This window comes from Aspergillus pseudodeflectus (assembly GCF_044049435.1).
Source record: "Aspergillus pseudodeflectus strain CBS 756.74 chromosome Unknown BJX68scaffold_7, whole genome shotgun sequence".
NCBI lineage: Eukaryota > Fungi > Ascomycota > Eurotiomycetes > Eurotiales > Aspergillaceae > Aspergillus > Aspergillus pseudodeflectus.
Genome location: NW_027263783.1, coordinates 698,012 through 720,519, shown reverse-complemented (window position 1 = coordinate 720,519; position 22,508 = coordinate 698,012). Strand labels below are relative to the sequence as shown.

The 22,508-nt window shown below is 52.2% G+C and overlaps 10 protein-coding genes across 10 annotated transcripts; 4 read left to right on the top strand and 6 right to left on the bottom strand.

Moving 5' to 3' along the window:
• The first annotated feature begins 467 nt into the window (after positions 1-467).
• BJX68DRAFT_279267 (cytochrome P450) lies at positions 468-2,387 on the top strand. The gene is made up of 2 exons (XM_071048699.1): positions 468-1,076; positions 1,133-2,387. Exons 1-2 carry the CDS (start codon positions 771-773, stop codon positions 2,357-2,359), a joined length of 1,533 nt encoding a protein of 510 aa, XP_070902836.1. The 5' UTR covers positions 468-770; the 3' UTR covers positions 2,360-2,387.
• A 675-nt stretch (positions 2,388-3,062) lies between these two features.
• BJX68DRAFT_194485 (IlvD/Edd family dehydratase) lies at positions 3,063-5,528 on the top strand. The gene is made up of 3 exons (XM_071037450.1): positions 3,063-3,993; positions 4,050-4,204; positions 4,256-5,528. Exons 1-3 carry the CDS (start codon positions 3,418-3,420, stop codon positions 5,469-5,471), a joined length of 1,947 nt encoding a protein of 648 aa, XP_070902835.1. The 5' UTR covers positions 3,063-3,417; the 3' UTR covers positions 5,472-5,528.
• A 1,665-nt stretch (positions 5,529-7,193) lies between these two features.
• Positions 7,194-8,001, top strand: BJX68DRAFT_194503 (uncharacterized protein). The gene has a single exon (XM_071037451.1). It carries the CDS (start codon positions 7,314-7,316, stop codon positions 7,803-7,805), a length of 492 nt encoding a protein of 163 aa, XP_070902834.1. The 5' UTR covers positions 7,194-7,313; the 3' UTR covers positions 7,806-8,001.
• Positions 8,002-8,188: 187 nt separating this feature from the next.
• BJX68DRAFT_229849 (acyl-CoA thioesterase) lies at positions 8,189-8,950 on the bottom strand. The gene is made up of 2 exons (XM_071039111.1): positions 8,722-8,950; positions 8,189-8,644 (listed from the first exon to the last, which is right to left on the bottom strand). Exons 1-2 carry the CDS (start codon positions 8,796-8,798, stop codon positions 8,197-8,199), a joined length of 525 nt encoding a protein of 174 aa, XP_070902833.1. The 5' UTR covers positions 8,799-8,950; the 3' UTR covers positions 8,189-8,196.
• A 705-nt stretch (positions 8,951-9,655) lies between these two features.
• Positions 9,656-13,251, top strand: BJX68DRAFT_253268 (uncharacterized protein; the record flags this gene model as incomplete). The annotated part of the gene is made up of 6 exons (XM_071042694.1): positions 9,656-9,904; positions 9,950-10,166; positions 10,216-10,613; positions 10,659-11,248; positions 11,585-11,822; positions 11,884-13,251. The coding sequence occupies 6 exons, from the start codon at positions 9,656-9,658 to the stop codon at positions 13,249-13,251; spliced, it is 3,060 nt and encodes a 1,019-aa protein (XP_070902832.1).
• Positions 13,252-13,414: 163 nt separating this feature from the next.
• Positions 13,415-14,755, bottom strand: BJX68DRAFT_229842 (60S ribosomal protein eL32). The gene is made up of 5 exons (XM_071039110.1): positions 14,669-14,755; positions 14,549-14,588; positions 14,149-14,273; positions 13,932-14,053; positions 13,415-13,868 (listed from the first exon to the last, which is right to left on the bottom strand). The coding sequence occupies exons 2-5, from the start codon at positions 14,586-14,588 to the stop codon at positions 13,760-13,762; spliced, it is 396 nt and encodes a 131-aa protein (XP_070902831.1). The 5' UTR covers positions 14,669-14,755; the 3' UTR covers positions 13,415-13,759.
• A 98-nt stretch (positions 14,756-14,853) lies between these two features.
• On the bottom strand, positions 14,854-16,303 carry BJX68DRAFT_229836 (Gfo/Idh/MocA family protein). Its single transcript, XM_071039109.1, has 5 exons — positions 16,194-16,303; positions 16,113-16,138; positions 15,873-16,051; positions 15,511-15,800; positions 14,854-15,427 (listed from the first exon to the last, which is right to left on the bottom strand). The coding sequence occupies exons 1-5, from the start codon at positions 16,222-16,224 to the stop codon at positions 14,925-14,927; spliced, it is 1,029 nt and encodes a 342-aa protein (XP_070902830.1). The 5' UTR covers positions 16,225-16,303; the 3' UTR covers positions 14,854-14,924.
• On the bottom strand, positions 16,304-17,869 carry BJX68DRAFT_229834 (uncharacterized protein). The gene is made up of 2 exons (XM_071039108.1): positions 17,407-17,869; positions 16,304-17,290 (listed from the first exon to the last, which is right to left on the bottom strand). Exons 1-2 carry the CDS (start codon positions 17,585-17,587, stop codon positions 16,680-16,682), a joined length of 792 nt encoding a protein of 263 aa, XP_070902829.1. The 5' UTR covers positions 17,588-17,869; the 3' UTR covers positions 16,304-16,679.
• Positions 17,870-18,269: 400 nt separating this feature from the next.
• Positions 18,270-20,699, bottom strand: BJX68DRAFT_279263 (MFS transporter; the record flags this gene model as incomplete). The annotated part of the gene is made up of 7 exons (XM_071048698.1): positions 19,974-20,699; positions 19,904-19,924; positions 19,795-19,852; positions 19,677-19,736; positions 19,335-19,620; positions 18,870-19,263; positions 18,270-18,815 (listed from the first exon to the last, which is right to left on the bottom strand). Exons 1-7 carry the CDS (start codon positions 20,112-20,114, stop codon positions 18,270-18,272), a joined length of 1,506 nt encoding a protein of 501 aa, XP_070902828.1. The 5' UTR covers positions 20,115-20,699.
• BJX68DRAFT_194194 (uncharacterized protein) lies at positions 20,700-21,986 on the bottom strand. Its single transcript, XM_071037449.1, has 2 exons — positions 21,931-21,986; positions 20,700-21,879 (listed from the first exon to the last, which is right to left on the bottom strand). The coding sequence occupies exon 2, from the start codon at positions 21,698-21,700 to the stop codon at positions 20,825-20,827; it is 876 nt and encodes a 291-aa protein (XP_070902827.1). The 5' UTR covers positions 21,701-21,879; positions 21,931-21,986; the 3' UTR covers positions 20,700-20,824.
• Between the last annotated feature and the right edge of the window lie 522 nt (positions 21,987-22,508).

The following is a 22,508-nucleotide window of genomic DNA, read 5'->3' as shown; positions in this document are numbered from 1 at the left end:
TGTTCCTTCCTCGCAAAGTCAGCTTGCTGTTCGAAAGAAAGAACGACCTATACATGTACTTTGTTCCTACCTGTTCTAGTTTAGGAAGGTGCAGCCGTAGTCGCGCCTTCCTCACATACCTCAACCTTGTATCGAGGGCAGGAACGACTGACGGCTGAACCCATCGCTCCTTCCTTTTCTGCTGGCTGCGCCTCCTAGTTTCCTCGCCATGCAGAAGACCAGGTCGAACCAGATACCTAGGTATGTGGTCCATTATCCATGACATGTGCGGGGTTGACTATGAAATCCCCCGCACGAAGTCGGATATCTCTCAGCATCCATTAAGCAGTACCTAACGCGCCGATCCAAGTTATCGGATACGTAGTCGGAAGCAACCCAGAAGAATCGGCTAGTTTAGGCATATCGGAAGCGTTCACAAGGTTATCGATCCTAAACTTCTTTTGTAGTTAGATCGACGTATTAAAGTTCGACTCTTTGCTGAATGAGGCAAGATATTGGGGTGTATCCGGGCGAAAGGTGAAGAGAGCGGAGTTTCCCCCGCAAGATCCTCCCCCGCATCCCCCGCGTGATGGACATAGATTGGATGGATTTGGCCAGTAGGGTGCAGTCGATAACGCATTATTGGGCTGTCCTAAGTCGTGGAACTGGATATCGGAAGAGAGTGGTGATCTGTCGGTCCGATTGAGTTGAGGTGGTATTTAAGACCGTCGTTTAAGAGGAGATGTCATGGTTCTCTTTCCATCGGACTGACTTCTCACCATATACCTCAAATGGCTTACACAACTCTCTCCAATGTTCTTCATTCCAATGCGCTTTTTGTATTCTTGGGTTTGATTGCCCTTCGGCTGATCTGGCGGCGATTCGGGGGTGGGTTATCTGGTATCCCAGGCCCAGCTTTCGCAAAGTGCACACGTCTCTGGAAGCTTCGCAGTGTCTGGAAAGGAAACCACCATCTCACGGAGATCGCTCTCCACCGTCAATATGGCCCACTTGTGCGTATTGGTCCTCGACACGTCTCTGTCAGCGACCCGGCCGCTATCCCCGTGATATATGGTCTGAACAAAGGGTTCACAAAAGTACGTCGAACCCCAGAAAGCCTGCTGCTAGACTTAGCGAGCTAACTCTGTCGCAGACGGGCTTCTACCCCATCCAGTGCATATCATGGAACAAGCAACCACAAATGAACCTGTTCTCCACCCGTGACGAGCAGTTCCATCGAGACCAGAAGCGCCCCGTTGCGAACGCGTACAGTATGACCTCGCTTCTCGAAATGGAGCCTGCAGTTGACTCCTGCACGGAAATATTCTTCTCGCGCCTGCGCGACTTTGCAGACCAGAAGAAACCCGTCGACCTAGGAACCTGGCTACAGTATTACGCCTTTGATGTTGTTGGGGAATTCACCTTTGGGAAGAAACTTGGGTTCTTGCAGGAGGGTCGTGATGTCGATGGCATGATGGAGGGTATTCAGGGTATATTGGCGTATGCCAGTCTCTGCGGGCAGGTTCCGGAGATGCATAAAGCCCTGCTGGGAAACCCTCTTTTCCCGCTCTTGATGCCAAGTATGGAGAGCTGGAATCAGGTGCTGCAGTTCACGTTGAAAATGGTCAATTCGCGAGCGTCCCTGAAGAGGGATGGCGAACTGGAGAAGTCTGGCCTGGAGACGGGCAAGGATATGCTTTCACGGTGGATGGCAATTCACTATGCTGATCCGGGGAAAATGAGCACGAGAGACGTTATCGTTCACCTTTCGACGAATGTCTTTGCTGGATCTGATACGACTGCTATCGCGCTGAGAGCCATCATCTATTTCTTGCTCCGCCATCCACGAATCTTGGACAAGGTTGTTGCGGAAATCGATGAGGCTGATCGCCGGGGAAGTCTGACTATCCCAATCTCGTATCGAGAGTCGATCGCCCATTTGCCCTACTTGGGAGCTGTCATCAAAGAGGCAATGAGACTCCATCCTTCTGTTGGATTGATTCTAGAGCGCCACGTGCCAAAGGGAGGAATCACGGTTTGCGGTAAGCATATCCCCGCTGGCACGACAGTCGGCATCAACGCCTGGGTTCTACATCACAATCCGACAGTATTCCCTGATCCGGAAGCATTTGTCCCAGAGCGCTGGCTTGAGAGTTCACCCGAAAAGTTGAAGGAGATGGAACAGAGCTTTTTCGTGTTTGGCGCTGGGTCAAGGACTTGTGTGGGAAAGAATATCTCTCTTATTGAAATGCACAAGATCATCCCACAATTGCTGCGGGAGTTTAGGATCCAGCTGCATCAGCCGCTCAAGCAGTGGAAGACGAAAAATGCCTGGTTTGTGCAGCAGGAGGGGCTTGTTTGTGAGTTACTCAGAAGGTAGTAGTAATTTGAAATGAAAGCTTCTCGCTGGTTGACAAGAAGTAGGTAATACTGCTTTCAATGCTTAGTATTGCAGGAGGGCATCCTGGTCGTATGAGGGATTTGAAGACAGAATAAGCCACCGACAACTTTGATCTGTGTGACCACAAGGGAAAATAACGCAAATCTGCCTCTTGATAGTTCCAAAGAATTGTTTCTCACAAAAGGAAACCTCAGGAGCTGCTGATAGTTGAAATGAACAAGTGTGATTGGGCAGAGAATTGCTTCTTTGCCGGACATCCTCGAGTGGCGTGGGGAGAAGATGGCGAGATGGGGTATGTTACTTCTTCCTGCGGTGCCCTGAGCCATTTCCCCATATTGAATCAAGGGCGTCTGTTTCAGCCTCTCGGCCGGATCTTCTCAGCCTGATCGATCGTCGATGGGATTGTCTTTTGATTGATCCATTTCTTGTTTGCTTTTTCTAGTTAAAGCTAATGAATGAGGGACAACCACGAGGACAGTAGTGCTGGGTTGGCACCATCACAAATATTACCTGGCAAGGAGAAGATCAAGGAAGTTGTAGACAATATCCTGTGAGGTCATCAGTCGCTTAGAATATGGTATACCTGACAACACTCGAGAGCGTGGGATGACCCCCATGCTTTTCTCCAGAATCGAGCATAGCGTGGGGGGCTGAACCGTCCACAGGGTCTGGCTCGGAACCTCACCCAGAGTCCCAGATTCTGTGCACCAACCCGAGCCGAGATTGACCTGAGGGAGTGGAAACTGTGGGATTGGATCTGTAAATGCTCATTAGCCACTTAGCATTCCGTTATTTAAAGCGTCCTGCTCCCCGCCGCATTGGTTTTTTTCGGCGACAGAAACGCATATTCTCGGAACCGCGGCTTTCGTCTCATCTATCGGACTTTATCCGCCCTTCGGCATCCTAACCCCGCCATAACCGGGATTCCCCATAAATAAGGTAGCGCATCACCTACCACAATGGATGGGCATGTTTGTAAGCTTGCTGAGATCAAATACTGAAGAGCGACAGTTACCCTTTCAGACACTTTATCAATCATGCCTTGCGAGTCAAAGTGCGATGGCTGCGCCTGTAGCTCGGGTGGCAATCAGGGCGTGGTCAACATCGAAGACCTCGACAAGGAATTGGAAGCCCTCCGAAAGCGAACAATTGAGCTAGAGCGAGCACGCGCTTCGGCGAAAAGTACCACCTCTGTGCCCAGCAGCAGGCGGAAGTTGCGGTCGACCAACTGGTTCAACTCCGGAGATCCGGGGATGACTGCGTTGTACATCGAGCGGTACCTCAATTACGGTATAACAAGAGAGGAGCTAATGGCAGGGAAACCAATCATTGGAATCGCGCAGACTGGCTCCGACCTTTCTCCGTGTAACCGGTATCATCTGGAGCTGGTGAAGCGTGTACGTGAAGGAATCAGAACGGCGGGCGGTATCGCCTTTGAATTTCCAACGCATCCTATCCAGGAGACGTCCAGACGGCCAACAGCATGCATCGACCGAAACTTGTCATATCTCGGCCTCGTGGAGGTCCTCCACGGCTATCCCTTGGACGGCGTGGTGCTTCTGACCGGTTGCGACAAGACAACCCCTGCGTGTTTGATGGCTGCCGCCACAATGGTAAGTGCTCCGAGGATTTAGTATGTTCTTTGTGGCGTCCAGCTGATGATTATAAGAATATTCCCGCCATTTGTATGAACGTTGGTCCGATGATCAACGGGTACCTGAAAAACGAGCTTGCTGGCTCAGGCATGGTCGTGTGGACGGGAAGAGAAATGTATGCCGCTGGAGAGATCAATGAGGAGGGCTTGGTTGATTACATCTCTCGAGGGTATGTTCAAAGACAGACATAATGAAGGGGCAGTTGCTGACATTCTCCAAGTGCGCCATCAGTAGGGCACTGCAACACGATGGGTACGGCATCGACAATGAATGCGTTGGCGGAAGCTCTCGGAATGGCCCTGCCAGGATCTGCTGCCATCCCCGCTCCTTATCGCGAAAGAGCACAATGCGCTTATCAGACAGGACTGCGGATCGTCGAAATGGTGGAGTCAGACCGGAAACCGAGCGATATTATGACGCGTGAGGCTTTTGAGAATGTAATCGTTGTCAACACTGCTATTGGTGGCAGCACCAATGCCCCCATCCATATCAACGCCATTGCGAAGCACATGGGAGTCGACATCTCATTAGATGACTGGGATCAGCTCGGGTTTCACATCCCGCTTCTACTCAACATGCAACCAGCAGGGGAGTATTTGGGCGAGGAGTACTATAGGGCCGGTGGCCTTCCAGCTATCATGGCAGAGTTGTTGGATGCTGGAAAATTGCATCCCGACGTTCTGACCTGCAACGGGCGTACTGTAACTGAAAATGTGAAGGGACAACACACTTGGGATCGACGAGTCATCAAGCCTTACGATGAGCCCATCATGAGAGATGCTGGGTTCGTGCACCTCCACGGAAGCTTGTTCCAGTCAGCAATTATGAAGACATGTGTCATCTCAGAGCAATTCCGGCAAGCGTTTCTGGAGAATCCTGAAGATCCAAATGCTTTTGAAGGCGCAGTTGTTGTGTTTGACGGGCCGGAGGATTACCACAGCAGGCTGGAGGATCCTTCCACGCCCATTGACGACAAGAGTATTTTGGTGATGCGCGGCACTGGCCCGCTAGGGTACCCTGGTGCGGCCGAAGTCGTCAATATGCACCCTCCTGGACATCTGTTGCGACAGGGGGTCAAGTCGCTGCCATGCATTGGGGACGGTCGACAGTCGGGAACTTCCGGGTCACCCTCTATTCTGAACGCAAGCCCCGAAGCAGCAGCAGGTGGCAATCTGGCACTTCTCCGAACTGGTGACAGGCTTCGCGTTGACCTCAACAAGCGTCGCGTTGATATTCTGCTCCCGGAGGAGGAATTGGACAAACGAAGGGCCAGCTTGGAAGCCACGGGTGGTTACAGTGTGCCCAAAAGTCAGACACCATGGCAGGAGCTCTTCAGAAAGGAGACAAGCCAGTTGAACGAGGGGATGGTTCTTCGCGAGGCGGTCAAGTATCAGCGACTGGCTCAGCGAGGTGAGACTCCCCGCCACAATCATTGAGTCACCAGTCTACTGGTTCATGCAGTGATCGCTTGTCGTCTCCTGATTGTGTCTGTTGCATGGTCGGGTCGTCGAAAAGCATGAAAGTTAGATAGGTATTCTAAGATAGTAATTCTAGCGCGCACTCGGTACTCTGAAAAACTGCAAAACTTCATGTTCCCTGTCAAGTGCAGGTCGCAGAGGTGTCGGTCGGTCGTCAGTGCTCCGTCCAGTCACTTCGCGGTGCTTCGGAGAAATCTGTAGGTAATAAAAACAGGATGAAGACGAGGCCCGGGATCCATCCCTTCCAAGTTCCATCTATCATCCAAAGCGACCCTGTTTTCAAGGTTCAAGTGAACAAGGCGCACAGGCCATCAGTTACCCAGTCGGGACAGTTTAGATAAAAAACCGGCCTGGGCAGGACTGGCGGTCGCGTTGGATGGCTAGTTGCATGGTGTTGATAAAGCTGAGCACACCAGACGAATTCGCCTTCCTGCAGGATGAGAACGCGCCAAGGGAGCTAAGGATGGAGACCGTTTCTTCTTTCAACTCAGCCTGCTCAGGTCTTGTGTCTTGAACTTGGTCTCGACGTCTCGTACTTATGAATCTGCGAGCGAGGTGCCGGCAGGATCGAGCTAGCGCTCGAATCCCGGGAGACTGGGACCAGAGCTTGTGGCTTGGCCAGCCAATATCAGCCGCGTCGGCCAGCACATGGCGATAGCTGTGGCCAGATAACGCGATGATCGGTCGAGTGCAGCAGCTTTCCCCGTACGACGGCTGTGTCAGGATCAACGGAGACGACGGAAGGACTCCGTGTCTTGCGACAATCACATCTCGAGCTCAAAGGAGGATTCCGGAGTAATTCGAGGTTGAGTTAGGCATCAACCATCAAAACAGCACAGATGCATCCAGAAATGAGATAATATCCGATGTGGATCAGTGGGTCTGGATGTCTCATCCATGACTGTGTCCTGGCCTTCCCAAGGGTTGTGTGCAAAGGAAAGCTGGGTCTTCCCGAGCGGATTTGTTCTTCCGCTCGTTAGCTTGCAACTGTTGCACAGCAAAATTTTCCTCTCCACCACACACAGAGGCTAGAGCTGACCTCAGACTCTGTCAGACAACCTCAGGCCCTCAGAGTCAGACCGCTCCTCGCGTCGTTTTGTATTTCAAGGCTGACTCCCATTTTCTTCCTCCTGTTTTTGTTTTTTCCCTGAAGATCACCAGCATGCTCTTTTTCTCCCTCCTCCAGTTAGCTGCCCGAATGCTATCATGCGCCCCTGACGAACACTAAGAATTGCTGCATCCCTGTGCGCCGTGCATCCCATCAGGATCTATTATTGGACTCGTGTGACAGACCGAGTTCCAAGACCGAAGTCGAACCTCCTTCCCAGCATTCTTGTCCCGATATCCACCTTGAACCCCGTGTTCTCGGCCCGGCCACGATTTCTCGCCCTATATCCCCTGCTTCTCACCGCAACCTTTCAGTCTCACAGCAGATTCTTTGGCTGAAGACTCAGCTTCCTTACATATAAATCTGCGAACCATTCGAACAAATCGAACATCTCGAACCCTGGGAAGTACCGCGAGCACTGCAGCGTGGTATCCGAGTCCCTCCAGAAACATACCTACTTGTTGTCTCGTGATATCAAGGCCTTCATCAACATTTTCTTCAAGATGGACATCGACATATAAGCCCCCGCTCGAGCTCCGTTCTCGTTGTTATTCCACTATTCTTTACCTTCCGAAAAGTGAGCGTTTAGTTTCTTGTTACGCACCTACGATACCCACCTTTTTATACGACTTCAACCCTAGTCGCGTTTTGAGAGCTACCGGTAGCTCTTTCGATCCGACCTGCCTGCCGCCATGGCGCCCAACCTATTTCTCTGTCTACGGACTGTTTTTTGCCCCACGTACTGGTTCCAGCGTGGAGAGCGCATTCAAGGTTCCATCCATAGGGAAGAACATTGGGACTCCCCAGTCCCCGGCATCTACAAGTACATCCCGAGCCAGGGATGGCATCTCGTCTGCAGGGACGGCAGCGAGTACGATGAGAAAGTCCCCGTTCCGGTAGTCTACTGCCGCATCCTTCACCGATACATCTTCGAGGACGAGATGGAGGACCGATGCCAATGGCATACTGTCAGCCTTGACGGAGGCAAACCCGAGAAGCTTTTATTCTTCCTCCTTGACGACGAATACACCTATGTCCCAGGATGGGATTCGAAGGGAAGATTCATCCCCGGCCCGTACCAGCGCTGGTACCTTGACCTGGAGACCAAGACAATGCAGAGGGTTTTGTTCCCTCCGAGCTCGAACGTTTCTCGCATCAGCGTTGTCGCGGACAAAGTGAACTGAGTGCGACAATCCAAAAAAATCACATTTGAGTTATTATCGACAAGCCATTAGCGATACAGGGCTGGTTGGCAAGCATTACATTCTACCTTCTACTTTACTCAACTATTACTTCTTATTCGGATACAACTGTGACGATATCGGACAACTTTGTGTTTACGGCGTTGGACACGGGATAGAAAGCGATAAAATGTTCCCAAGTACTTTCTAGTGATGTCATTTGTTTTTCTTCTACCATTGGTTTTAATATGATGATCCCCGAAACAGCCGGGACTTACTTTCTACAACATATTCAATATCTCCATGATTGAATCAATCCTCACAGAACTTGGGTCATCTTTTAGATCATCGGGGTAAGGCCCAACCTTATGTACGAAATGAGCAAAGTGTCAATCTAAATCTTCGCCTCCTCTCTAACCATCAACCTCTCCAACGCACTTCGGATCCCCTTCTCCATGCCCCCCCTAGCAGGCCTCATACTCTCCCTCTCACACCAAACATGCGTATAGCCCCCGACGACCTTAACATCATCCTCACCCTGCTTAAACACACCCACCTCATACGTCACACTCGTCGACCCAAGCTTGTTCACCCGGAGGCCTAGATCAATGACATCTGGGTACGAGACGGACGCAAAATAGTCGCAGTACGAATTCACCATGATAGCAACTTGCCCCGAGGGGTTTATTGTGTTCTTGGGTTTTGAGGGACCAGGCGCGGAGGAGGAGTTGTGGTTGTGAGGGTCCATGCCGCAGTCGGTTATGAGGTAGTGGTTGATTATCGAGTCGAAGAGTTGGGCGTAGACAGTGTTGTTTAGGTGCGCGTACATGTCGTTGTCGAACCTGTTTCATGGATGTTAGCTAGCGATCATAAGATTGAGTCGAGTTAGGGTTTTAGGGTTTGGAGGGAGAGAAGATACCATCGTGATCGGTATGTCTGGTGGAGGACGTAGTCCTTGCGGGTGCGCCGGCGCTTGATGTCGATCTCCTTGGGCATTGTGGACGAATTAGGTTCCCAAAGTGTGCTTCTAGGAGTAATTCTGAGAGAAATCAACTGTTCAAGCCTTTCTTCTGAAGAGAGAAAAGAAGTCTGGTCGGTTGAAGTAAGATGAAGGGAAGATTATCGGCGTTCAGTTGCAACTGCGATCCCTCGGTGGGTTTGAGCCGAGGTCCAGATGCCGTGTCTCTGCTGCGGGATTGATAAGATCCTACCTACGTGTCTGACTCGGGTTCCTGATTGTAGTAAGTATTACAGCTTAGTTCATTTCTTAGTATTACTACTGGTACTCTTATTCAGTTAATGAGTGGTGGAATATAGCGGTTCCTGAAATATATACTTCGGGACTTGGCAGACTTAGAAGTGAGTCAATATATGTCACTTATCATTCTAGCCGTGTTCTAGGACAGCATAGATAAACAAGGATCCAGGTCGAACTTATTCAAGAATCAACTCGCAGCCAAGTGTTATAGTAAGGCGTGACCATGCCCAAGGCGCCGAATGTTGGGGAGTGCTCGGGATTGGAAAGAGGCCTACGGGGTAAGCTCCGCCACCCTCAATAGCAAACTGCAGTGGCTCGCTCTTTCTCCGAGCGAGACTGATGATTCAGGCTTCGGAAGATATCTGCAGGCGTGACGTGACCTGCAAAGATTCCGCCAGTCGACGCCCGTTCACCAGCCTCTAGGAATGCATCACTACCCAAGAATGCAGGCCATTCGACTACCAAAAATGCTGCATATTTAGCCATATCAACATTCCCCCTGTATTTATATACACCAGACGGACGCCCCGACGCCCTCACCGCAAGGAGTCAACAATCGTTTATGGGGTTTGGGTCCGGATTACGCCTACTCAGCATGGGCCCAACTCACTGCTGGCTCAGCCTGGCCTGCTTGATTGCGCTCCTGAGCATCGGCAGCAATGCGTTCATCTCGAGCCGTGCGAATATCAGCAGCGAACTAGGCCCGCAGCTCTCTGAAGCGGCGAGTATCTACTTTCCTGACGCCGAAGAGTTCACGCAGGCCACGGGTAGATGGTCTGACTACTACTCGCCGAACTTCACGGTCGTCGTTCAAGTAGCCGAGGAGGAGGATGTGGCTAAGACAGTGAGTCGATGTCGATGGGTATTAGGAGAAGAGCTGACGGAGTAGGTTCGTTACGCCAACGCTAATGGAATTCCCTTCCTTGCGGTGAATGATGGACACGGCGATATCTCGAGTCTTGGACGACTAGACCACGGTATCCAGGTTTGGCTGCGCAAGCTCAACTCTATTAAGATCTCAGAGGATGGCCGTACCGCCACGTTCGGTGGTGGTGTCCGCTCGTACGAGTTAATGCACACTCTCTTCGATCAGGGAAAGCAGGCTGGTAAGGCTAGTCTATCCTTGACATAGAACAATAGGGATAACTTTTGCAGTACATGGCGTCTGTGAGTGCACGAGTTATCTCGGACCAGGCCTGGGAGGTGGCCACGGTGCTCTCCAAGGCCGACATGGGCTCGTTTCCGATCAGTATCTATCATTGCGTATGGTCACAGCGGAGGGCGAGATCCTCGAAGTCGCACCAGACAACAAGAACAATGATCTATGGTGGGCAATGCAAGGCGCAGGCCACAACTTCGGAATTGTCACCTCGATCACCTCGAAAATCTACGACCTTGTTGAAGACGGCATGTGGTCGTGGGAACAGCTCTTATTCACCCATGACCAGGTTGAAGAGGTTTTTGAGCTCTTCAACAAACTCGCTGATAACCAGCCGCCCGACTTCCTGGTTTGGTCGTATATCCTGCGCATTCCAACCATTGATCCGAAAAATGTACGTTCATCGTTTGCCCCTGACGAGCACAGCTAACTCACGCAGCCTATCATCATGTCCCATTTCTTGCGCGGAGGAGTTTCTGAAATAGACACCGAGATCATCCAGCCGTTCCGCGAGCTTTCAGGTGGCTCAATGGCCAATGCTACAGGACTCTATACCGACATCCCCAAGTGGATCGGCACCGATCTGGCCGGGAGGGGTTGCGCAAGGTCTGGAAGCAAGATCCGGTTCCCAATCGGCTTCTCGCGGTATAACCCTAAAGCGCAGCGAGAGTTCTTTGATGCATTCGCAGAAGGAACCGCAGGCGACTCGCCCTTGAACACATCTCTAGTGTTGCTAGAGCAATACTCTGTGCAAGGCGTCCAGGCTGTTCCCGAAGAGTCAACCGCCTTCCCTCACCGACAGGATGATTTGCTCCTTTCTCCTAATATTCAATATAAGTCCCCGGCCGATCCGGAGACGGAGTTCCAGGCAATGGTACTTGGAGATAGTCTGAGAGCGATCCTGCTTAAAGGAACAGCCTCGAATGAGCTGCGAGCGTATGTCAATTATGCTGCTGGAAATGAAGGACCCAAAAGCTGGTACGGGTACGAGCCATGGAGACTGGAGCGGCTTTCGAAGCTGAAGAGAAAGTACGATCCGAACGGCAGATTCTCGTACTATGCGCCAATTCCTCAAGGGTTCGACTCGGAGTAGACCTGTGGTCCTTGTATTCTTTGATTATCCTTAGGACCTAGTCTCTGTATTAATAAAATGATAGATTGAGAGAAGAGATTGAGAACGTAGGCCAGTCTATGGACGTTGGAGACAAGTGTGGCGCCAGGAACAGCCGCAAAAAAAGAATCCGCCCCTCTTTGAAAGTCTGCCCCTCCGCACACCAGACAGTGGACACGCGAACAAGGCACAACGCCCGTAAAAAGCCCCTGGCTGCCCTTTCGACTCGCCGAGAATCTCGACAAGCGTGGCAGAATTGCGGCTTCCATTATGTCTTCGAATCCTGCCGATACCACGCCAACAGTGCCTACTCCGGTCGCCGCTGAAGAACCATCCACCACCGATCCTGGCCCGTACTACTTCGAAGGTGGACTGCGTCGCGTTCGGCCCTACCATTATACGTACAATACCTACTGCAAGGAGCGATGGAGGGACCGAACACTGCTGGATATTTTCACATCCGAGTTCCGCGACCGTGAGACTGGGTACTACGTATGGCTCTCTTCCGCACAAAATTCTCTGGTACAGAGGACAGCAATTGACCCCAGTCCAGCAAAAAGCGCTTGAAAGCGGCAAAGTCTGCGTGAATGGCAAATCGGCCGGCCCTGACACCATCCTCAGAAACGGTCAATACATCTCGCACACCCTCCACCGACATGAACCCCCCGTCACGGGTAACGATATCGGAATCATTCACGAGAGCGACGATCTCCTGGCCATTGACAAGCCTGCCGGTGTCCCTGTCCACTCGACCGGTCGATACCACTACAACTCCGTCATTGAGATCCTGCGCTACAAGTATGAAGACAAGTTTACACCGCGGCCGTGTAACCGGCTCGACCGGTTGACATCGGGCGTCATGTTCGTTGGAAAGACGGCCAAAGGCGCGGACACGATGGCCGTCAAGCTGAGGGCCCGTACGGTGCAAAAGGAGTACGTCGCGCGCGTGAAGGGCAAGTTCCCTGACGGAGTCACCGTCGTAGACCAGCCCATCATGTCTGTCGCTCCCAAGGTCGGGCTGAACCGTGTCCGGGCGACAGGAAAGGAAGCAAAGACCAAATTCCGCCGACTGGCATACTACCCTCCCCCTTCTGCGCCGGCACACCCTCCCTCTACAGAAGAGTCGACAGACCCCAATGCCCGCCCAGCGACGCCGCCTCCGTCCTACATCAACGAAAGCGAAGGCTACAGCGTCGTCCACTGCCTCCCGCTTACCGGCCGTACGCATCAGATTCGCGTGCACTTACAGTTCCTAGGCCACCCGATCAGCAACGACCCGATCTACTCGAACCGCCGCGTCTTCGGACCAGACCTGGGCAAGGACGATTCGACGGCCGATCACGACGACGCAATCGTCGACCGCCTCATGCAAATGGGCCGCACCGAGCTGCCGGAGACAGTCAGCTACCGCACACACTTTACAACACCCCCCGTGCTTCCCAAGGGCACCGACTCCTCCGTCGTAGAGACAATCCTGTCCCGCGAGCACGAGGCCGCCGTGGAAGCGTACCAGAAGCGCAAAGGCGAGCGACTTTCGGGTAAGAAGTGCGACGAGTGCGGGACGGAGCTGTACACGGACCCCGGCGTCCACGAACTCGGTATCTTCCTGCATGCCGTGTCGTACTCGGATTCAGACGGCGAGTGGTCTTACCGCAGTAAGATGCCGAGTTGGGCGCTGCCGCCGGCGAGTGCTGGGGTTGATGGGCCGACTGAGGTCCCGGAGTGGGAGGATGTACCGGAGGATGAGGAGGTTGTCTACGGGTCGGGAGAGGTTCCTGATATTGGGAATGATGATGCGCCTGCGAGTGCGGGGGTGACGGCGTTGGTGGAAGGAGTGGGATTGGTTGATATTTCAGAAGCGAGGCAAGTGGAGGAGCAGGAGAGGAGGGCAACCGCTGCTGCTGCTTCCAATGGCGTCTAAAAGTGTTTTCTGGAATATTGGGTTGGTTGCATAAGCCGAGTTGGACGGTGCATGGCATTTCGCTGAGGGTGTTGGGCGTATCTGTCACTTGTCGTTGTTTTTGATATAGACTCTTATACACCAAAGCATCTACGACATCGAGTCGATAAAAAGACAAATAGAAAGCAGCCATAACCACGAAACCCTAACAAGAATGCATTAACCGCAAAGAATCCCATTTGATGGTATCTAAATGGATATAGAAGATGGATGGAGGAATGGTGAAATCATGCATGCGTCGGATGTTGTCGGGCAAAAAAGGTATTTATAGATAGAGTGAATAGATTTCATCCCGGCCCTATCATCATCCATCCACAACACACACAGACCACCAAACCATCCCTTGTCCCGGTCCTTCCCAGATCGATGGGATCCGAACCTGTTCCGTCCCGCGCTGTTTATCAATTCATGTCCCAGAGAATCATTTTCGCTTTTTTGATTTCGTTGCAAAAGAAGAGGGATGATGCGCTTAGGCCTCGGTGGTAACACGGCCACGGGGGTTGGTGACCTTGACACCGAGGGCCTTGGCCTTGGCAATGATGTCGACGCGCTTGCGCGAGGAGACAGCGGAGGCGATCCTATAAGATCTCTTGTTAGTCGTGCGACTCCGGGAATGTCAAGCAAAAGAGCGGGGGACGCACTCAGCAGCGTAGGTGCGGTTGTGCATGAGCAGAAGCTCAACGTCCTTGGGGTTGTGGACGAGGAAAGCCTTGTGGCCGGAGGGCATCATGTGCTTGGTCTTCTTGTTGGATCCGTAGCCGATCTGTTGATGTATTAGCAAGGCATATTCCGGATGAGTTTCTCAAGTCGAAAGATCGGTTCCGATATTCAATTCGAGAACTAGGGCGAGGAACGCACCGAGGGCATAGGAATGTTCGACTTGAAGCGTCTGCGGACGCGGTTGTCGATACCCTTAGGCTTGCGCCATGACTCCGGGACACACTTGAAGCGGTCGGACTGGTGGCGGAAGAAACGCTTGGTGCCTGCAGACAGAGGGATCAGTCAGTTTGACATGATCGTGAGAAGATTTTGCGTGGAATGAGATTGTGTCCCAGATATCCCTTGTCGTGTTCGAGTTGATGTCGAGTGACCTTCCAACGACTCCGTTTCCGATTCAAATATTCCAATTCATCCAATTTCTGATCCCCAAAATCCACCCCTCTCTTCCAGTTCACCTCTTCCCCGGTTCACTCTCCTCCAAATCCAGGACAATGCAATGTGGGCAGGATAGATAGGCAGGCAGGTAGTGGTGACATACGCTTCTTAACGATAGGGACGTGCTTCTTAGCGAGAACCATCTTCACGACAAAGAGTCAGCAATCAATCAATAAGTCAGTCTCTCACTTGACGGAGAGAAAAGAAGGCTGCTCGAACATACCTTGTCGTACCGGCTCGCGTTGGCGTGGGAGTTGTCGAACGGTCGAATATCGGTCTCGAAATTTCGCGCTGAGTTGGCCGCCCGAACAGTCGCCCACGCTGGTTAGTGCCCTTCCTAAGCGATTCAACTGTGGGCACGTGATAGGGCTGCTCAGGGAGGTACCCTACGGTCTTGGCGGGCATGAGTTTTGAGAAAGAGCGATTGACTTGGTGGGGCTAATCTCGTTTAGGAATAGTGTACTTTCTGACTATGTATACTATTGCAAGCTCAATGTCCTCTTCTCCCCATCCTCCTCTCCGCTCTTGACAATGTTCTCGAGAATCTCAAGATCCGCAAGCGCCTCCTCAGGCCGTAACATCTCATTCAGCTTTCCATTAACAATCGACGCCGCGAAAGCCTTGACCTCCTCCTTCACACCAACACCCTCAAAAGGAATATCAGTCACATCACCTTTGACCGTAAGCCGATCATCAACAAGGGTTACGACTCCATTGGTGCACGTAAATTCTAGCGAGAACTCCTTGAATTCGGACCCGAACGACAGCGAGATCACACCCGGTGCGCCCGATGCCGTCTTGGCGACTGCGTCGACGGTATCAATCGGCGGGAGGTATTCCTGAAGTTGACAGGTATGCGCGGAGAGGGTCTTAAGCTCATTGCCACCGCGGCCGAGGATGAGTCGAAGACCTGCCAAAGTGTGGATTCCGCCGTCCAGGACGAACCCACCTTGATATTGGGGGGTCTTGCGCCAGGATGTGTCTGCGTGCGTTAGTACTCTTTATTCCTGGGCTAACTGTATGGCAACAGCGGTGATGAAGGAGAGGGAAGTAGAGGAGACATACGATAATACTTCGACTCCGACGAAGTCTTACTCCGCACCGAAACGCGGAACGCCTTCACACCACCAAGTTTCCGCACTTCCTCTGCAGTGCGAAGCCACTTGCGAATGAAGCGGTAGTTCTCAGCAACTCCCCAGAGCGTCTTGGTCTTGTCAACATTGGCACTATCGCCGTACCAGGATAGCAGCTCCTGCGCTGTTGCTAGGTCCTTGGCGATAGGCTTCTCGGAGAGGACGTGCTTGCCTGCTGCTAGGGCAGCCTTGATATATGTTGGCTGAGCCGGGATAGGGAGGCTGTAGGACAATTAGCTTTGTCTCCTCTTTCACTAGCCTAAGCCAGTAAGGGAAGATGGAGTCGATACGTACGCCAGGATAACAGCCGCAACATCCTCGCGGGCGAGAAGATCCGCGAACGACTTGCCCGCGCCGGAGTCGTCAGAGTAGAGATCAACATTTGGAAGTCCATCGGCGAGACCCTGCGCGGATTTCAGGGAGCGCGAGTAGATGGCCTTTAGGGTGAGGTCGGAGGCTGCTTGAACCGCGGGCTACATTCCATAGTTAGTGGTGATTTCCGGTTAATTTCGATACCCGTTGCCTGGGACGTACAAGGTGCTGCTCCTTAGCAAAGATTCCTGGTTGGATCGTTAGCTCTCGAACTATCGACTGAGTCATTAAACGGGAACATACCGCTACCGATGATGGCGACTCCGATGGACATTTTGACTGCGACTTTGGATCGAGGAGAATGAGTCAAGGAATGAAAATATCCAAGGAAGGCAGGTTACATAGATGACATCTCGTGTCCGGTGAGGGACCAGCAAAAGTGGGGTTGGGGTGTCATCATCGTAGAAAGAGCCCGGCCCCGGACTCAAGTGGACCATGCAGGAATATCTCAAGAAATCAAGAACCAAGGATAGCTTGGGGAATGGAAGCTTGAAAATGTATCGTCTCGTATATTCTTGACACATCTAAACGCCAAGCTAACAACCCATATCCAAAGCAGGTGCAACCAAAAAGTATAGGTATCCATAACCATGCATATCGTAAAATCATGCCCATTTTCCATCCCATCGTATCCAATTTGATCCAAAGCAATCCAAGCCCAAACGCCAACCCCGGGTATATGAAGCAAGACCCAACTCAACGACATCCAAGAAGTCTGTGAAGGGAAAATCATCCCACCAACGCCCGAATCCGCTCAACCCTCTCCATCGCCTTCTCCAGCCTCTCCAAGCGATTCCTCTTCTCGATATCCCGTCTCTCCAGCACAGCCACTCGCTCCTCCAGCCGCGCTCTCGCCTTGCGCTCCTGCGCAACCATCTCGTTGGCCTGGCTAAAGAGTTGCGCCGTCAACTCCTCCAACTCCGTACTCGCCTGCGAGAGCTGCGTCTCAGCCGCCTTGCGCAGGTTCTGTTCGCGGTTCAGCGCGTTCTGCAGCTCGAGCGTTTCCTCGAACGACGGGCGGGGTTCAGGCGTGCGCGGGTACTGGGGCGGAGGGGACTGCGATAGCCCTGGGGCCTGGGACTGTGAGGAAAGCGGAGGCGGCGATGTCTGCAGCTGGCTTCGCGGGTTACTGTTCGCTGTGCTTGGGCGGCGGTAGGGGAGGAGGGAGGCGAGCGAGGAGAGGCGGCCGCCCTGTTGCGGCGGGGATTGCGACTGGGAAAGCGCGTCGGGTCCCGACGAGGTAGAGGAGATGGAGGCGTTGGTTCTCGATACGAGTGCCGATGTCGCGGATTGGGCTCGCAGCCGTCGCATTTCCTCTTCGTATTCGGCCAGTTTCTCCGCTGTGTAGAGACGAGGCTGGGTTAGTCGGTGGATACGCTTTGCGATTTTGTGACAGCTCACTACGGACGAGAGCTGCGGGCAGGGGTGAGGCGAGAAGCGATAGGACAGAACATACCCATTTGAACGGCCTGGGAATTAAGCAGATGCACCTGTCCTTCTAGGTCCTTGACCCGTCGCCGGGAGAAGTCTGCGGGGTGAGAGTGGTCCTGCGATTGGCCGCATGTTGGACAGGTCGCTTCAAACGATGTTGCGTTTACGCCAACAAGCGTGGATGTGAGAGTCGTGGTTGTTGCCATGCTAGTAGTATAAAATCTGCGTCACGCCATAGAAAATCGCTTCAGTAATAGGATATCGCGTAATGATTTCGTGAGCGTAAGAATAATAAGCCAGAGGTGGAGAGTGAGGAGGGAAGGACTTAAGGAGTGGAAATAACAATGGAAGAGACTACGGATCTGGAACACACCAGGAGGAGCCTTAATAACACCACTAATTATAGCTCCCCGTGCAACCGAGCAATGAGGGTCCAACAGGGATCTCCAGATGACCGTAGATCGGGGCTGGAAAGCGGGATTGTCCTGACTGCCATTTCTTGCGATTTCATCAATGACTTTACTGGTGGCTTTACAATAGTTGACTGGAGAGATGTTCAGGGACCAGCACGTGTGGAGCTCCGCACTCGAGCCACCAGAGATGCTGAAGCAAGGAAATTTAAATAGGAGCAGTTTCCCAGCACTTTGTAAAATTTGTCATCTCGAGCTATGATTTCCCAGTCATTCCAGCCGGTTGCAAGGGAGACTACATTCCCTTCCAGAATTATAGACCAGAAAGCTCCTGATCATACCATCTTCTGTCTAAACCGAAAATATATAGTCATGTTCTCATGTATAACCTCACCCGAAAATCTGTATAAACCCCGGCAAGGCCACCTGCACCCTTCTCGGTGACCTAGCCCAGTGAACTCGCCCTTGCATCCCCAGCCTACCCCCGGCCAACCAGCCTCACCACATCCTTTGACGTAACAGCCAAAACAACCGCCATCCCACCACTGACAATCCCAAACACACTAACCATAGTCGCCCAACCCTTCCATTCAACCAACCACCCCGCCACCAGCGGTCCCAGCACCTGCCCCCCCGACCAAGCCACATTATACAGCCCATACGCCTGCGCCGTCCCCCCCTGCTCACCGAAAATCCCAGGGCATTCCTTCTCCTTCTCCCCGACGACGTGGTTGACCTCAACCATGAGGGCAACGGTCTTCAGGGCGGCGGCGAGCCCTGCAAAGAAGAGGAGTATGTACAGGAGTATTTTGTCGTGGGTTGTGTTTTCCGCGACGAGCTGGAGGAGGAGGAAGTAGGGGACGTCGATGAGGAAGGCGAGGAGCGTGATTCTGCGGCTGCCGTAGTGGTCGACAGCGGAGCCGATTAGGGTGGAGAAGAAGGACGGGGTGAAGAGAGGGATGAAGCAGAGGCCGATGCCCATGGGTCCCATTTTGAACGTGGACATCACGTAGAGGGGGAGGACCTGGTTTGTTAGAGCTATCTCTATTGGCATATATGGTAGAGGGTAGTTGGGTACCGTGTCAAAAGAGGAGTACGCGACGGCCTGTAGAACAGCGGCTGCGAGGACGACGAGTAGCGCACCGGAGCACAATAAGCGCACTATACCTGGCACAGATCTCTTCTTCGCCTTAGTCTCACTGGGGGAAGACTCCGCAAGGCCATCATCTGCGACCTTTCCACCCTCTGAGGCACTTTGCTCCGCCTCTCGTGGTATTGCAGCATATTTATGCAAAGAGTCGCCCGGCGCGACCGGTTCTAGAAGCCTCTCAGTTTCTTCAACAGATGCAGGCTGATCCTGTAGCCATTCCAAAGCATTCTTCCTCTCAATCATCACCAAACGAAGAGCAATATCCAGGAGAATAAGTGCAATAGCTATGCTAAACACAGCATGGTATCCTGCTTTCGACAAGCTGTCCCCCAAAAACTCCGTTAGCTATCTCTCTTATTAAACGTAGCATGACATGGAGGAGAATATACTTACACAAGTCCTCCAATAAAGGGCCCCGAAACAGTACCAACCGTCATAGCCATGGAGACAATACCCATTGCCGCCCCAACCTGATCCTTACCCACTGTATCCACGATCAGCGCCATGCTGACAGTCCAGACAACAGCCGCGGACAGCCCCTGGAGCGTGCGCGCAATGACCAGAGCGGTTGCTGACTGCGCAAACCAGAACATCACCGTTGACCCGCCTAGTGCTAGGAGACCGATCAGAAAGGGCGTTCGGCGGGAGGAGCTTCTATCAGCGTAGTAACCGAACACAGCTGTTGATGTTTAGTGCTGGATACTGTTCGTGGGCGAAAGATGTTTGCGGACTCACGCGAGCCAACGAAGAGGGCGCCACCGTAGGCTGCGAGGAGGATCGACATCCATTTTTGTACTGGAGATGACATTAGTGGTGTAGCCTTGGATGATTCGTGTCGTATGGAGCGGCGTACGTTCATCTGCTGGGACGACTATCCGAGTTTTGAGCACTTCAGGCAGAATAGGGATGATCTGGCATCGTCAGATACTATCTCTTATAGAAGACGGAGGAGTTCACCAGACCATGCCATATATAAACACATCCTGCAATCACTGGTTAGCTGTTGAAGCACGGCAATCCCAGGATACACACCGTAAAGACAGCAATCGCCACAACCCAGGTGACGAAACCCTTTGAGGAGCGAAACTCGACCTTCCACGGCGGAGGTCTTGCTCCAGAGTCCTCCTGATGCTGACAGGATCGACAAGCTTCATTCTGCGACAACCCCGCCATATTTCCTTGACAGATTTGACAAAATTGACAGCACTAGAATGAAGGGCATTCGCTATCGCAGGAAGCCGGGCCGGGATTGAGATAGAACTGCAGGCAGCGAGAAGCTGGACATCGTATGCGAGGGGTATTTGGAGAGCTGCCCAGCTGAGCCTGGCTGCTTCCTAGTCTCGGTGTGGAGGGGCTGGCACACGATCCGATCCGCGGACTCCGACTTGGCTTTCTGCAAGTGGCACCGATCTCCAGGCGAGTGCATGGTCTATCGACCTTGCAAAGATCAAGAAGTAGTGACATGCATTCGAACTATTCCAAAATTTATATGGATGGTGGCGGGAGGATGCTGCAGTTGAAGGAGGTTGGGTAAGTGAAGATGAGCTTTTGATGAAAGCATCATCTCCACCTTCTATATTACTGTGCCCGCAAATTGTTTGGAACGTCAACTGATGGAGAGGTACACGAACCATTTTCGAGGTCAAAACATTCCATATTAAATGGGATTTTCTATTCTGCTACCTCCACTGCCACACGAGCGACCAGCGAGCCCCAATACTCCTCGCATAAGCTGACCGCGTTTGATTTTTCACTGCTTGCTTTTTCAACTCACTCTCATCCCAGGTCACTGCACCACGGGTGTCCATTGTTCATTGCTGTTGATCTTGTCAAATCCCTATGTTATCAGGTTCTGCTCAATCCATATGCATTTCGCGAAATATTTAAGCCTGTGCTCGGACATAGACAGATCTCTCTCCATGGTCAACAATCTTTTCGAAAGGTAGGTCCAGCTGGGTGATGGTTGTGGTCGTGCCATCAACGCACGACTCCCCAGTTACAGATGTCACATCATTTTTTTGAGTAATCTTGACGAACGCAGTACGGCAGACCGAAAAGGGAGGCGAGCCCATCCAGGCGTCACTGCGGCGAGGAATGAGTTCCCATCGGTTCAAGATGATCTCTGGGCTTTCGCGGTTGATGCTGATCGTGACCACAAGTTTCACAGATGAGGAGAGCGTCTCAAGCCAACTATCTGCATCAAAAGCAAGTTGTTGTTCAGACTCAAACAATCCTACTTCCACCACAAAAGTCAACCTGGTAGGTGTCGAATCCGGGGCCCAGCAGCAGTCGGCTTCTTTCGTCCAGTCTCCAACCGTCACGGTTGTTGAACCGAGAGGCGTCACTTCCTCGTCTACGTGCATAGCGTGTAGTTCACGGAAGATCAACATATCAAAGGTTCTTTTCGCTCTTTCATCAGCATTACTTGGGCAAATTCTCGCAATCAAAATTCCCGTTTCTGCATTGAAGGAGAACCGACAATACTTGCTGGTTGGCGACGCATCATCACTCAGTTCGGAGGCTACCGCCGGGGGGACAGGCTTGAAGACGAGGTATTGATCCCGAGTTTGGCCGTCATAAAGTGCTTGCCGACGTTGTTCCAAGCATTTTCGTAAGCTGTCCTCGGTGGTGAATGGACGCTGTTCCAGTCCCTGCGCCAGTCGCGCAAGAGGGTCCGATCCACCCGACCAGAATCTCGAGGGTGAAAGATCAGAAGATGACGGATGGAACGCGTTTAAGGTGGATCGAAGGAAATCCATGGCTGGTGAAAAGTAGGTGGAAAGTGAGCAGAGACAGTTAGTGGTGAGGAAGGGAACAGCGATTAGGGGGCACCGCCCCTGGGGAGAGAGATTTAACAGAGGTTCAAGCAAAGGTCCAGCGAAGGTTCAGGCGAAGGTTCAAGCAAAGTTCTGCTCGGTCATACGCTGGCAAGATGTATCTAGAAGGATCTTAGAAAACAGGAAGTAATAACGACGCTGAAACTTATTACCTTACGGGAACCAATCTGTGAAGGGAACAGAGGCTCACCTGTTTCGTCGTTCCATATCCATCGCTCTTTAGGCAGACCGGGGGCCTGCAGGAAGCTACAGGAGTCACGAACCTTTCTCGAAGAACGGAAACACTAGATAACCTTGCTGATATCAGACGATTCTGATCCGCGGTCTCCAATCTTGGCAGGATCTTGTAGGATTACTAGTGGCAGCAATCTAGGCTGGGAAAATGATAACCGCTTCGGCTAGAGAAGATATAAGCGCAGGAATAAGAGTGAAGAAATGTCAAATTAACGTATCGTGCTATTTTCGTTCTCTCTACACATCGCGTTGAGTCGTGACCTTATTCGCATGGCAGCCTCGTGAAGGGACATCTCTGATAGAAGAACAAAAAAAGGAGACTCCACACGCCCACCAGGACCCAAACAAGATAGAATATGAGAGGGGAAGGCTAGGGAGCCATTGTCTCTAGCAATTATGAAACCATTCATTCCAGGGGAACACATAGTTTTCCCTCCACATCGGCAACATGGGTCGGCGCATAAACAAGCAGTCCGCCGGGGAAAAGCAGAGCACT

Excerpts from the sequence above, each read along its gene's own strand:
- BJX68DRAFT_279267 (XM_071048699.1), top strand. The coding sequence starts at position 771 with ATGGCTTACACAACTCTCTCCAATGTTCTTCATTCCAATGCGCTTTTT. Across the intron at positions 1,077-1,132 it reads TGAACAAAGGGTTCACAAAA|ACGGGCTTCTACCCCATCCA; the intron begins GTACGTCGAACC and ends ACTCTGTCGCAG.
- BJX68DRAFT_194485 (XM_071037450.1), top strand. The coding sequence starts at position 3,418 with ATGCCTTGCGAGTCAAAGTGCGATGGCTGCGCCTGTAGCTCGGGTGGC. Across the intron at positions 3,994-4,049 it reads TGATGGCTGCCGCCACAATG|AATATTCCCGCCATTTGTAT; the intron begins GTAAGTGCTCCG and ends GATGATTATAAG. Across the intron at positions 4,205-4,255 it reads GTTGATTACATCTCTCGAGG|TGCGCCATCAGTAGGGCACT; the intron begins GTATGTTCAAAG and ends ACATTCTCCAAG.
- BJX68DRAFT_194503 (XM_071037451.1), top strand. The coding sequence starts at position 7,314 with ATGGCGCCCAACCTATTTCTCTGTCTACGGACTGTTTTTTGCCCCACG.
- BJX68DRAFT_229849 (XM_071039111.1), bottom strand. The coding sequence starts at position 8,798 with ATGCCCAAGGAGATCGACATCAAGCGCCGGCGCACCCGCAAGGACTAC. Across the intron at positions 8,645-8,721 it reads CAGACATACCGATCACGATG|GTTCGACAACGACATGTACG; the intron begins GTATCTTCTCTC and ends TCCATGAAACAG.
- BJX68DRAFT_229842 (XM_071039110.1), bottom strand. The coding sequence starts at position 14,588 with ATGGTTCTCGCTAAGAAGCACGTCCCTATCGTTAAGAAGC. Across the intron at positions 14,274-14,548 it reads CGTCCCTATCGTTAAGAAGC|GCACCAAGCGTTTCTTCCGC; the intron begins GTATGTCACCAC and ends CTCTGTCTGCAG. Across the intron at positions 14,054-14,148 it reads CGAACATTCCTATGCCCTCG|ATCGGCTACGGATCCAACAA; the intron begins GTGCGTTCCTCG and ends ATACATCAACAG.
- BJX68DRAFT_229836 (XM_071039109.1), bottom strand. The coding sequence starts at position 16,224 with ATGTCCATCGGAGTCGCCATCATCGGTAGCG. Across the intron at positions 16,139-16,193 it reads AGTCGCCATCATCGGTAGCG|GAATCTTTGCTAAGGAGCAG; the intron begins GTATGTTCCCGT and ends CGATCCAACCAG. Across the intron at positions 16,052-16,112 it reads TTGCTAAGGAGCAGCACCTT|CCCGCGGTTCAAGCAGCCTC; the intron begins GTACGTCCCAGG and ends TATGGAATGTAG.
- BJX68DRAFT_229834 (XM_071039108.1), bottom strand. The coding sequence starts at position 17,587 with ATGGCAACAACCACGACTCTCACATCCACGCTTGTTGGCGTAAACGCA. Across the intron at positions 17,291-17,406 it reads TTCCCAGGCCGTTCAAATGG|CGGAGAAACTGGCCGAATAC; the intron begins GTATGTTCTGTC and ends GTCTCTACACAG.
- BJX68DRAFT_194194 (XM_071037449.1), bottom strand. The coding sequence starts at position 21,700 with ATGGATTTCCTTCGATCCACCTTAAACGCGTTCCATCCGTCATCTTCT.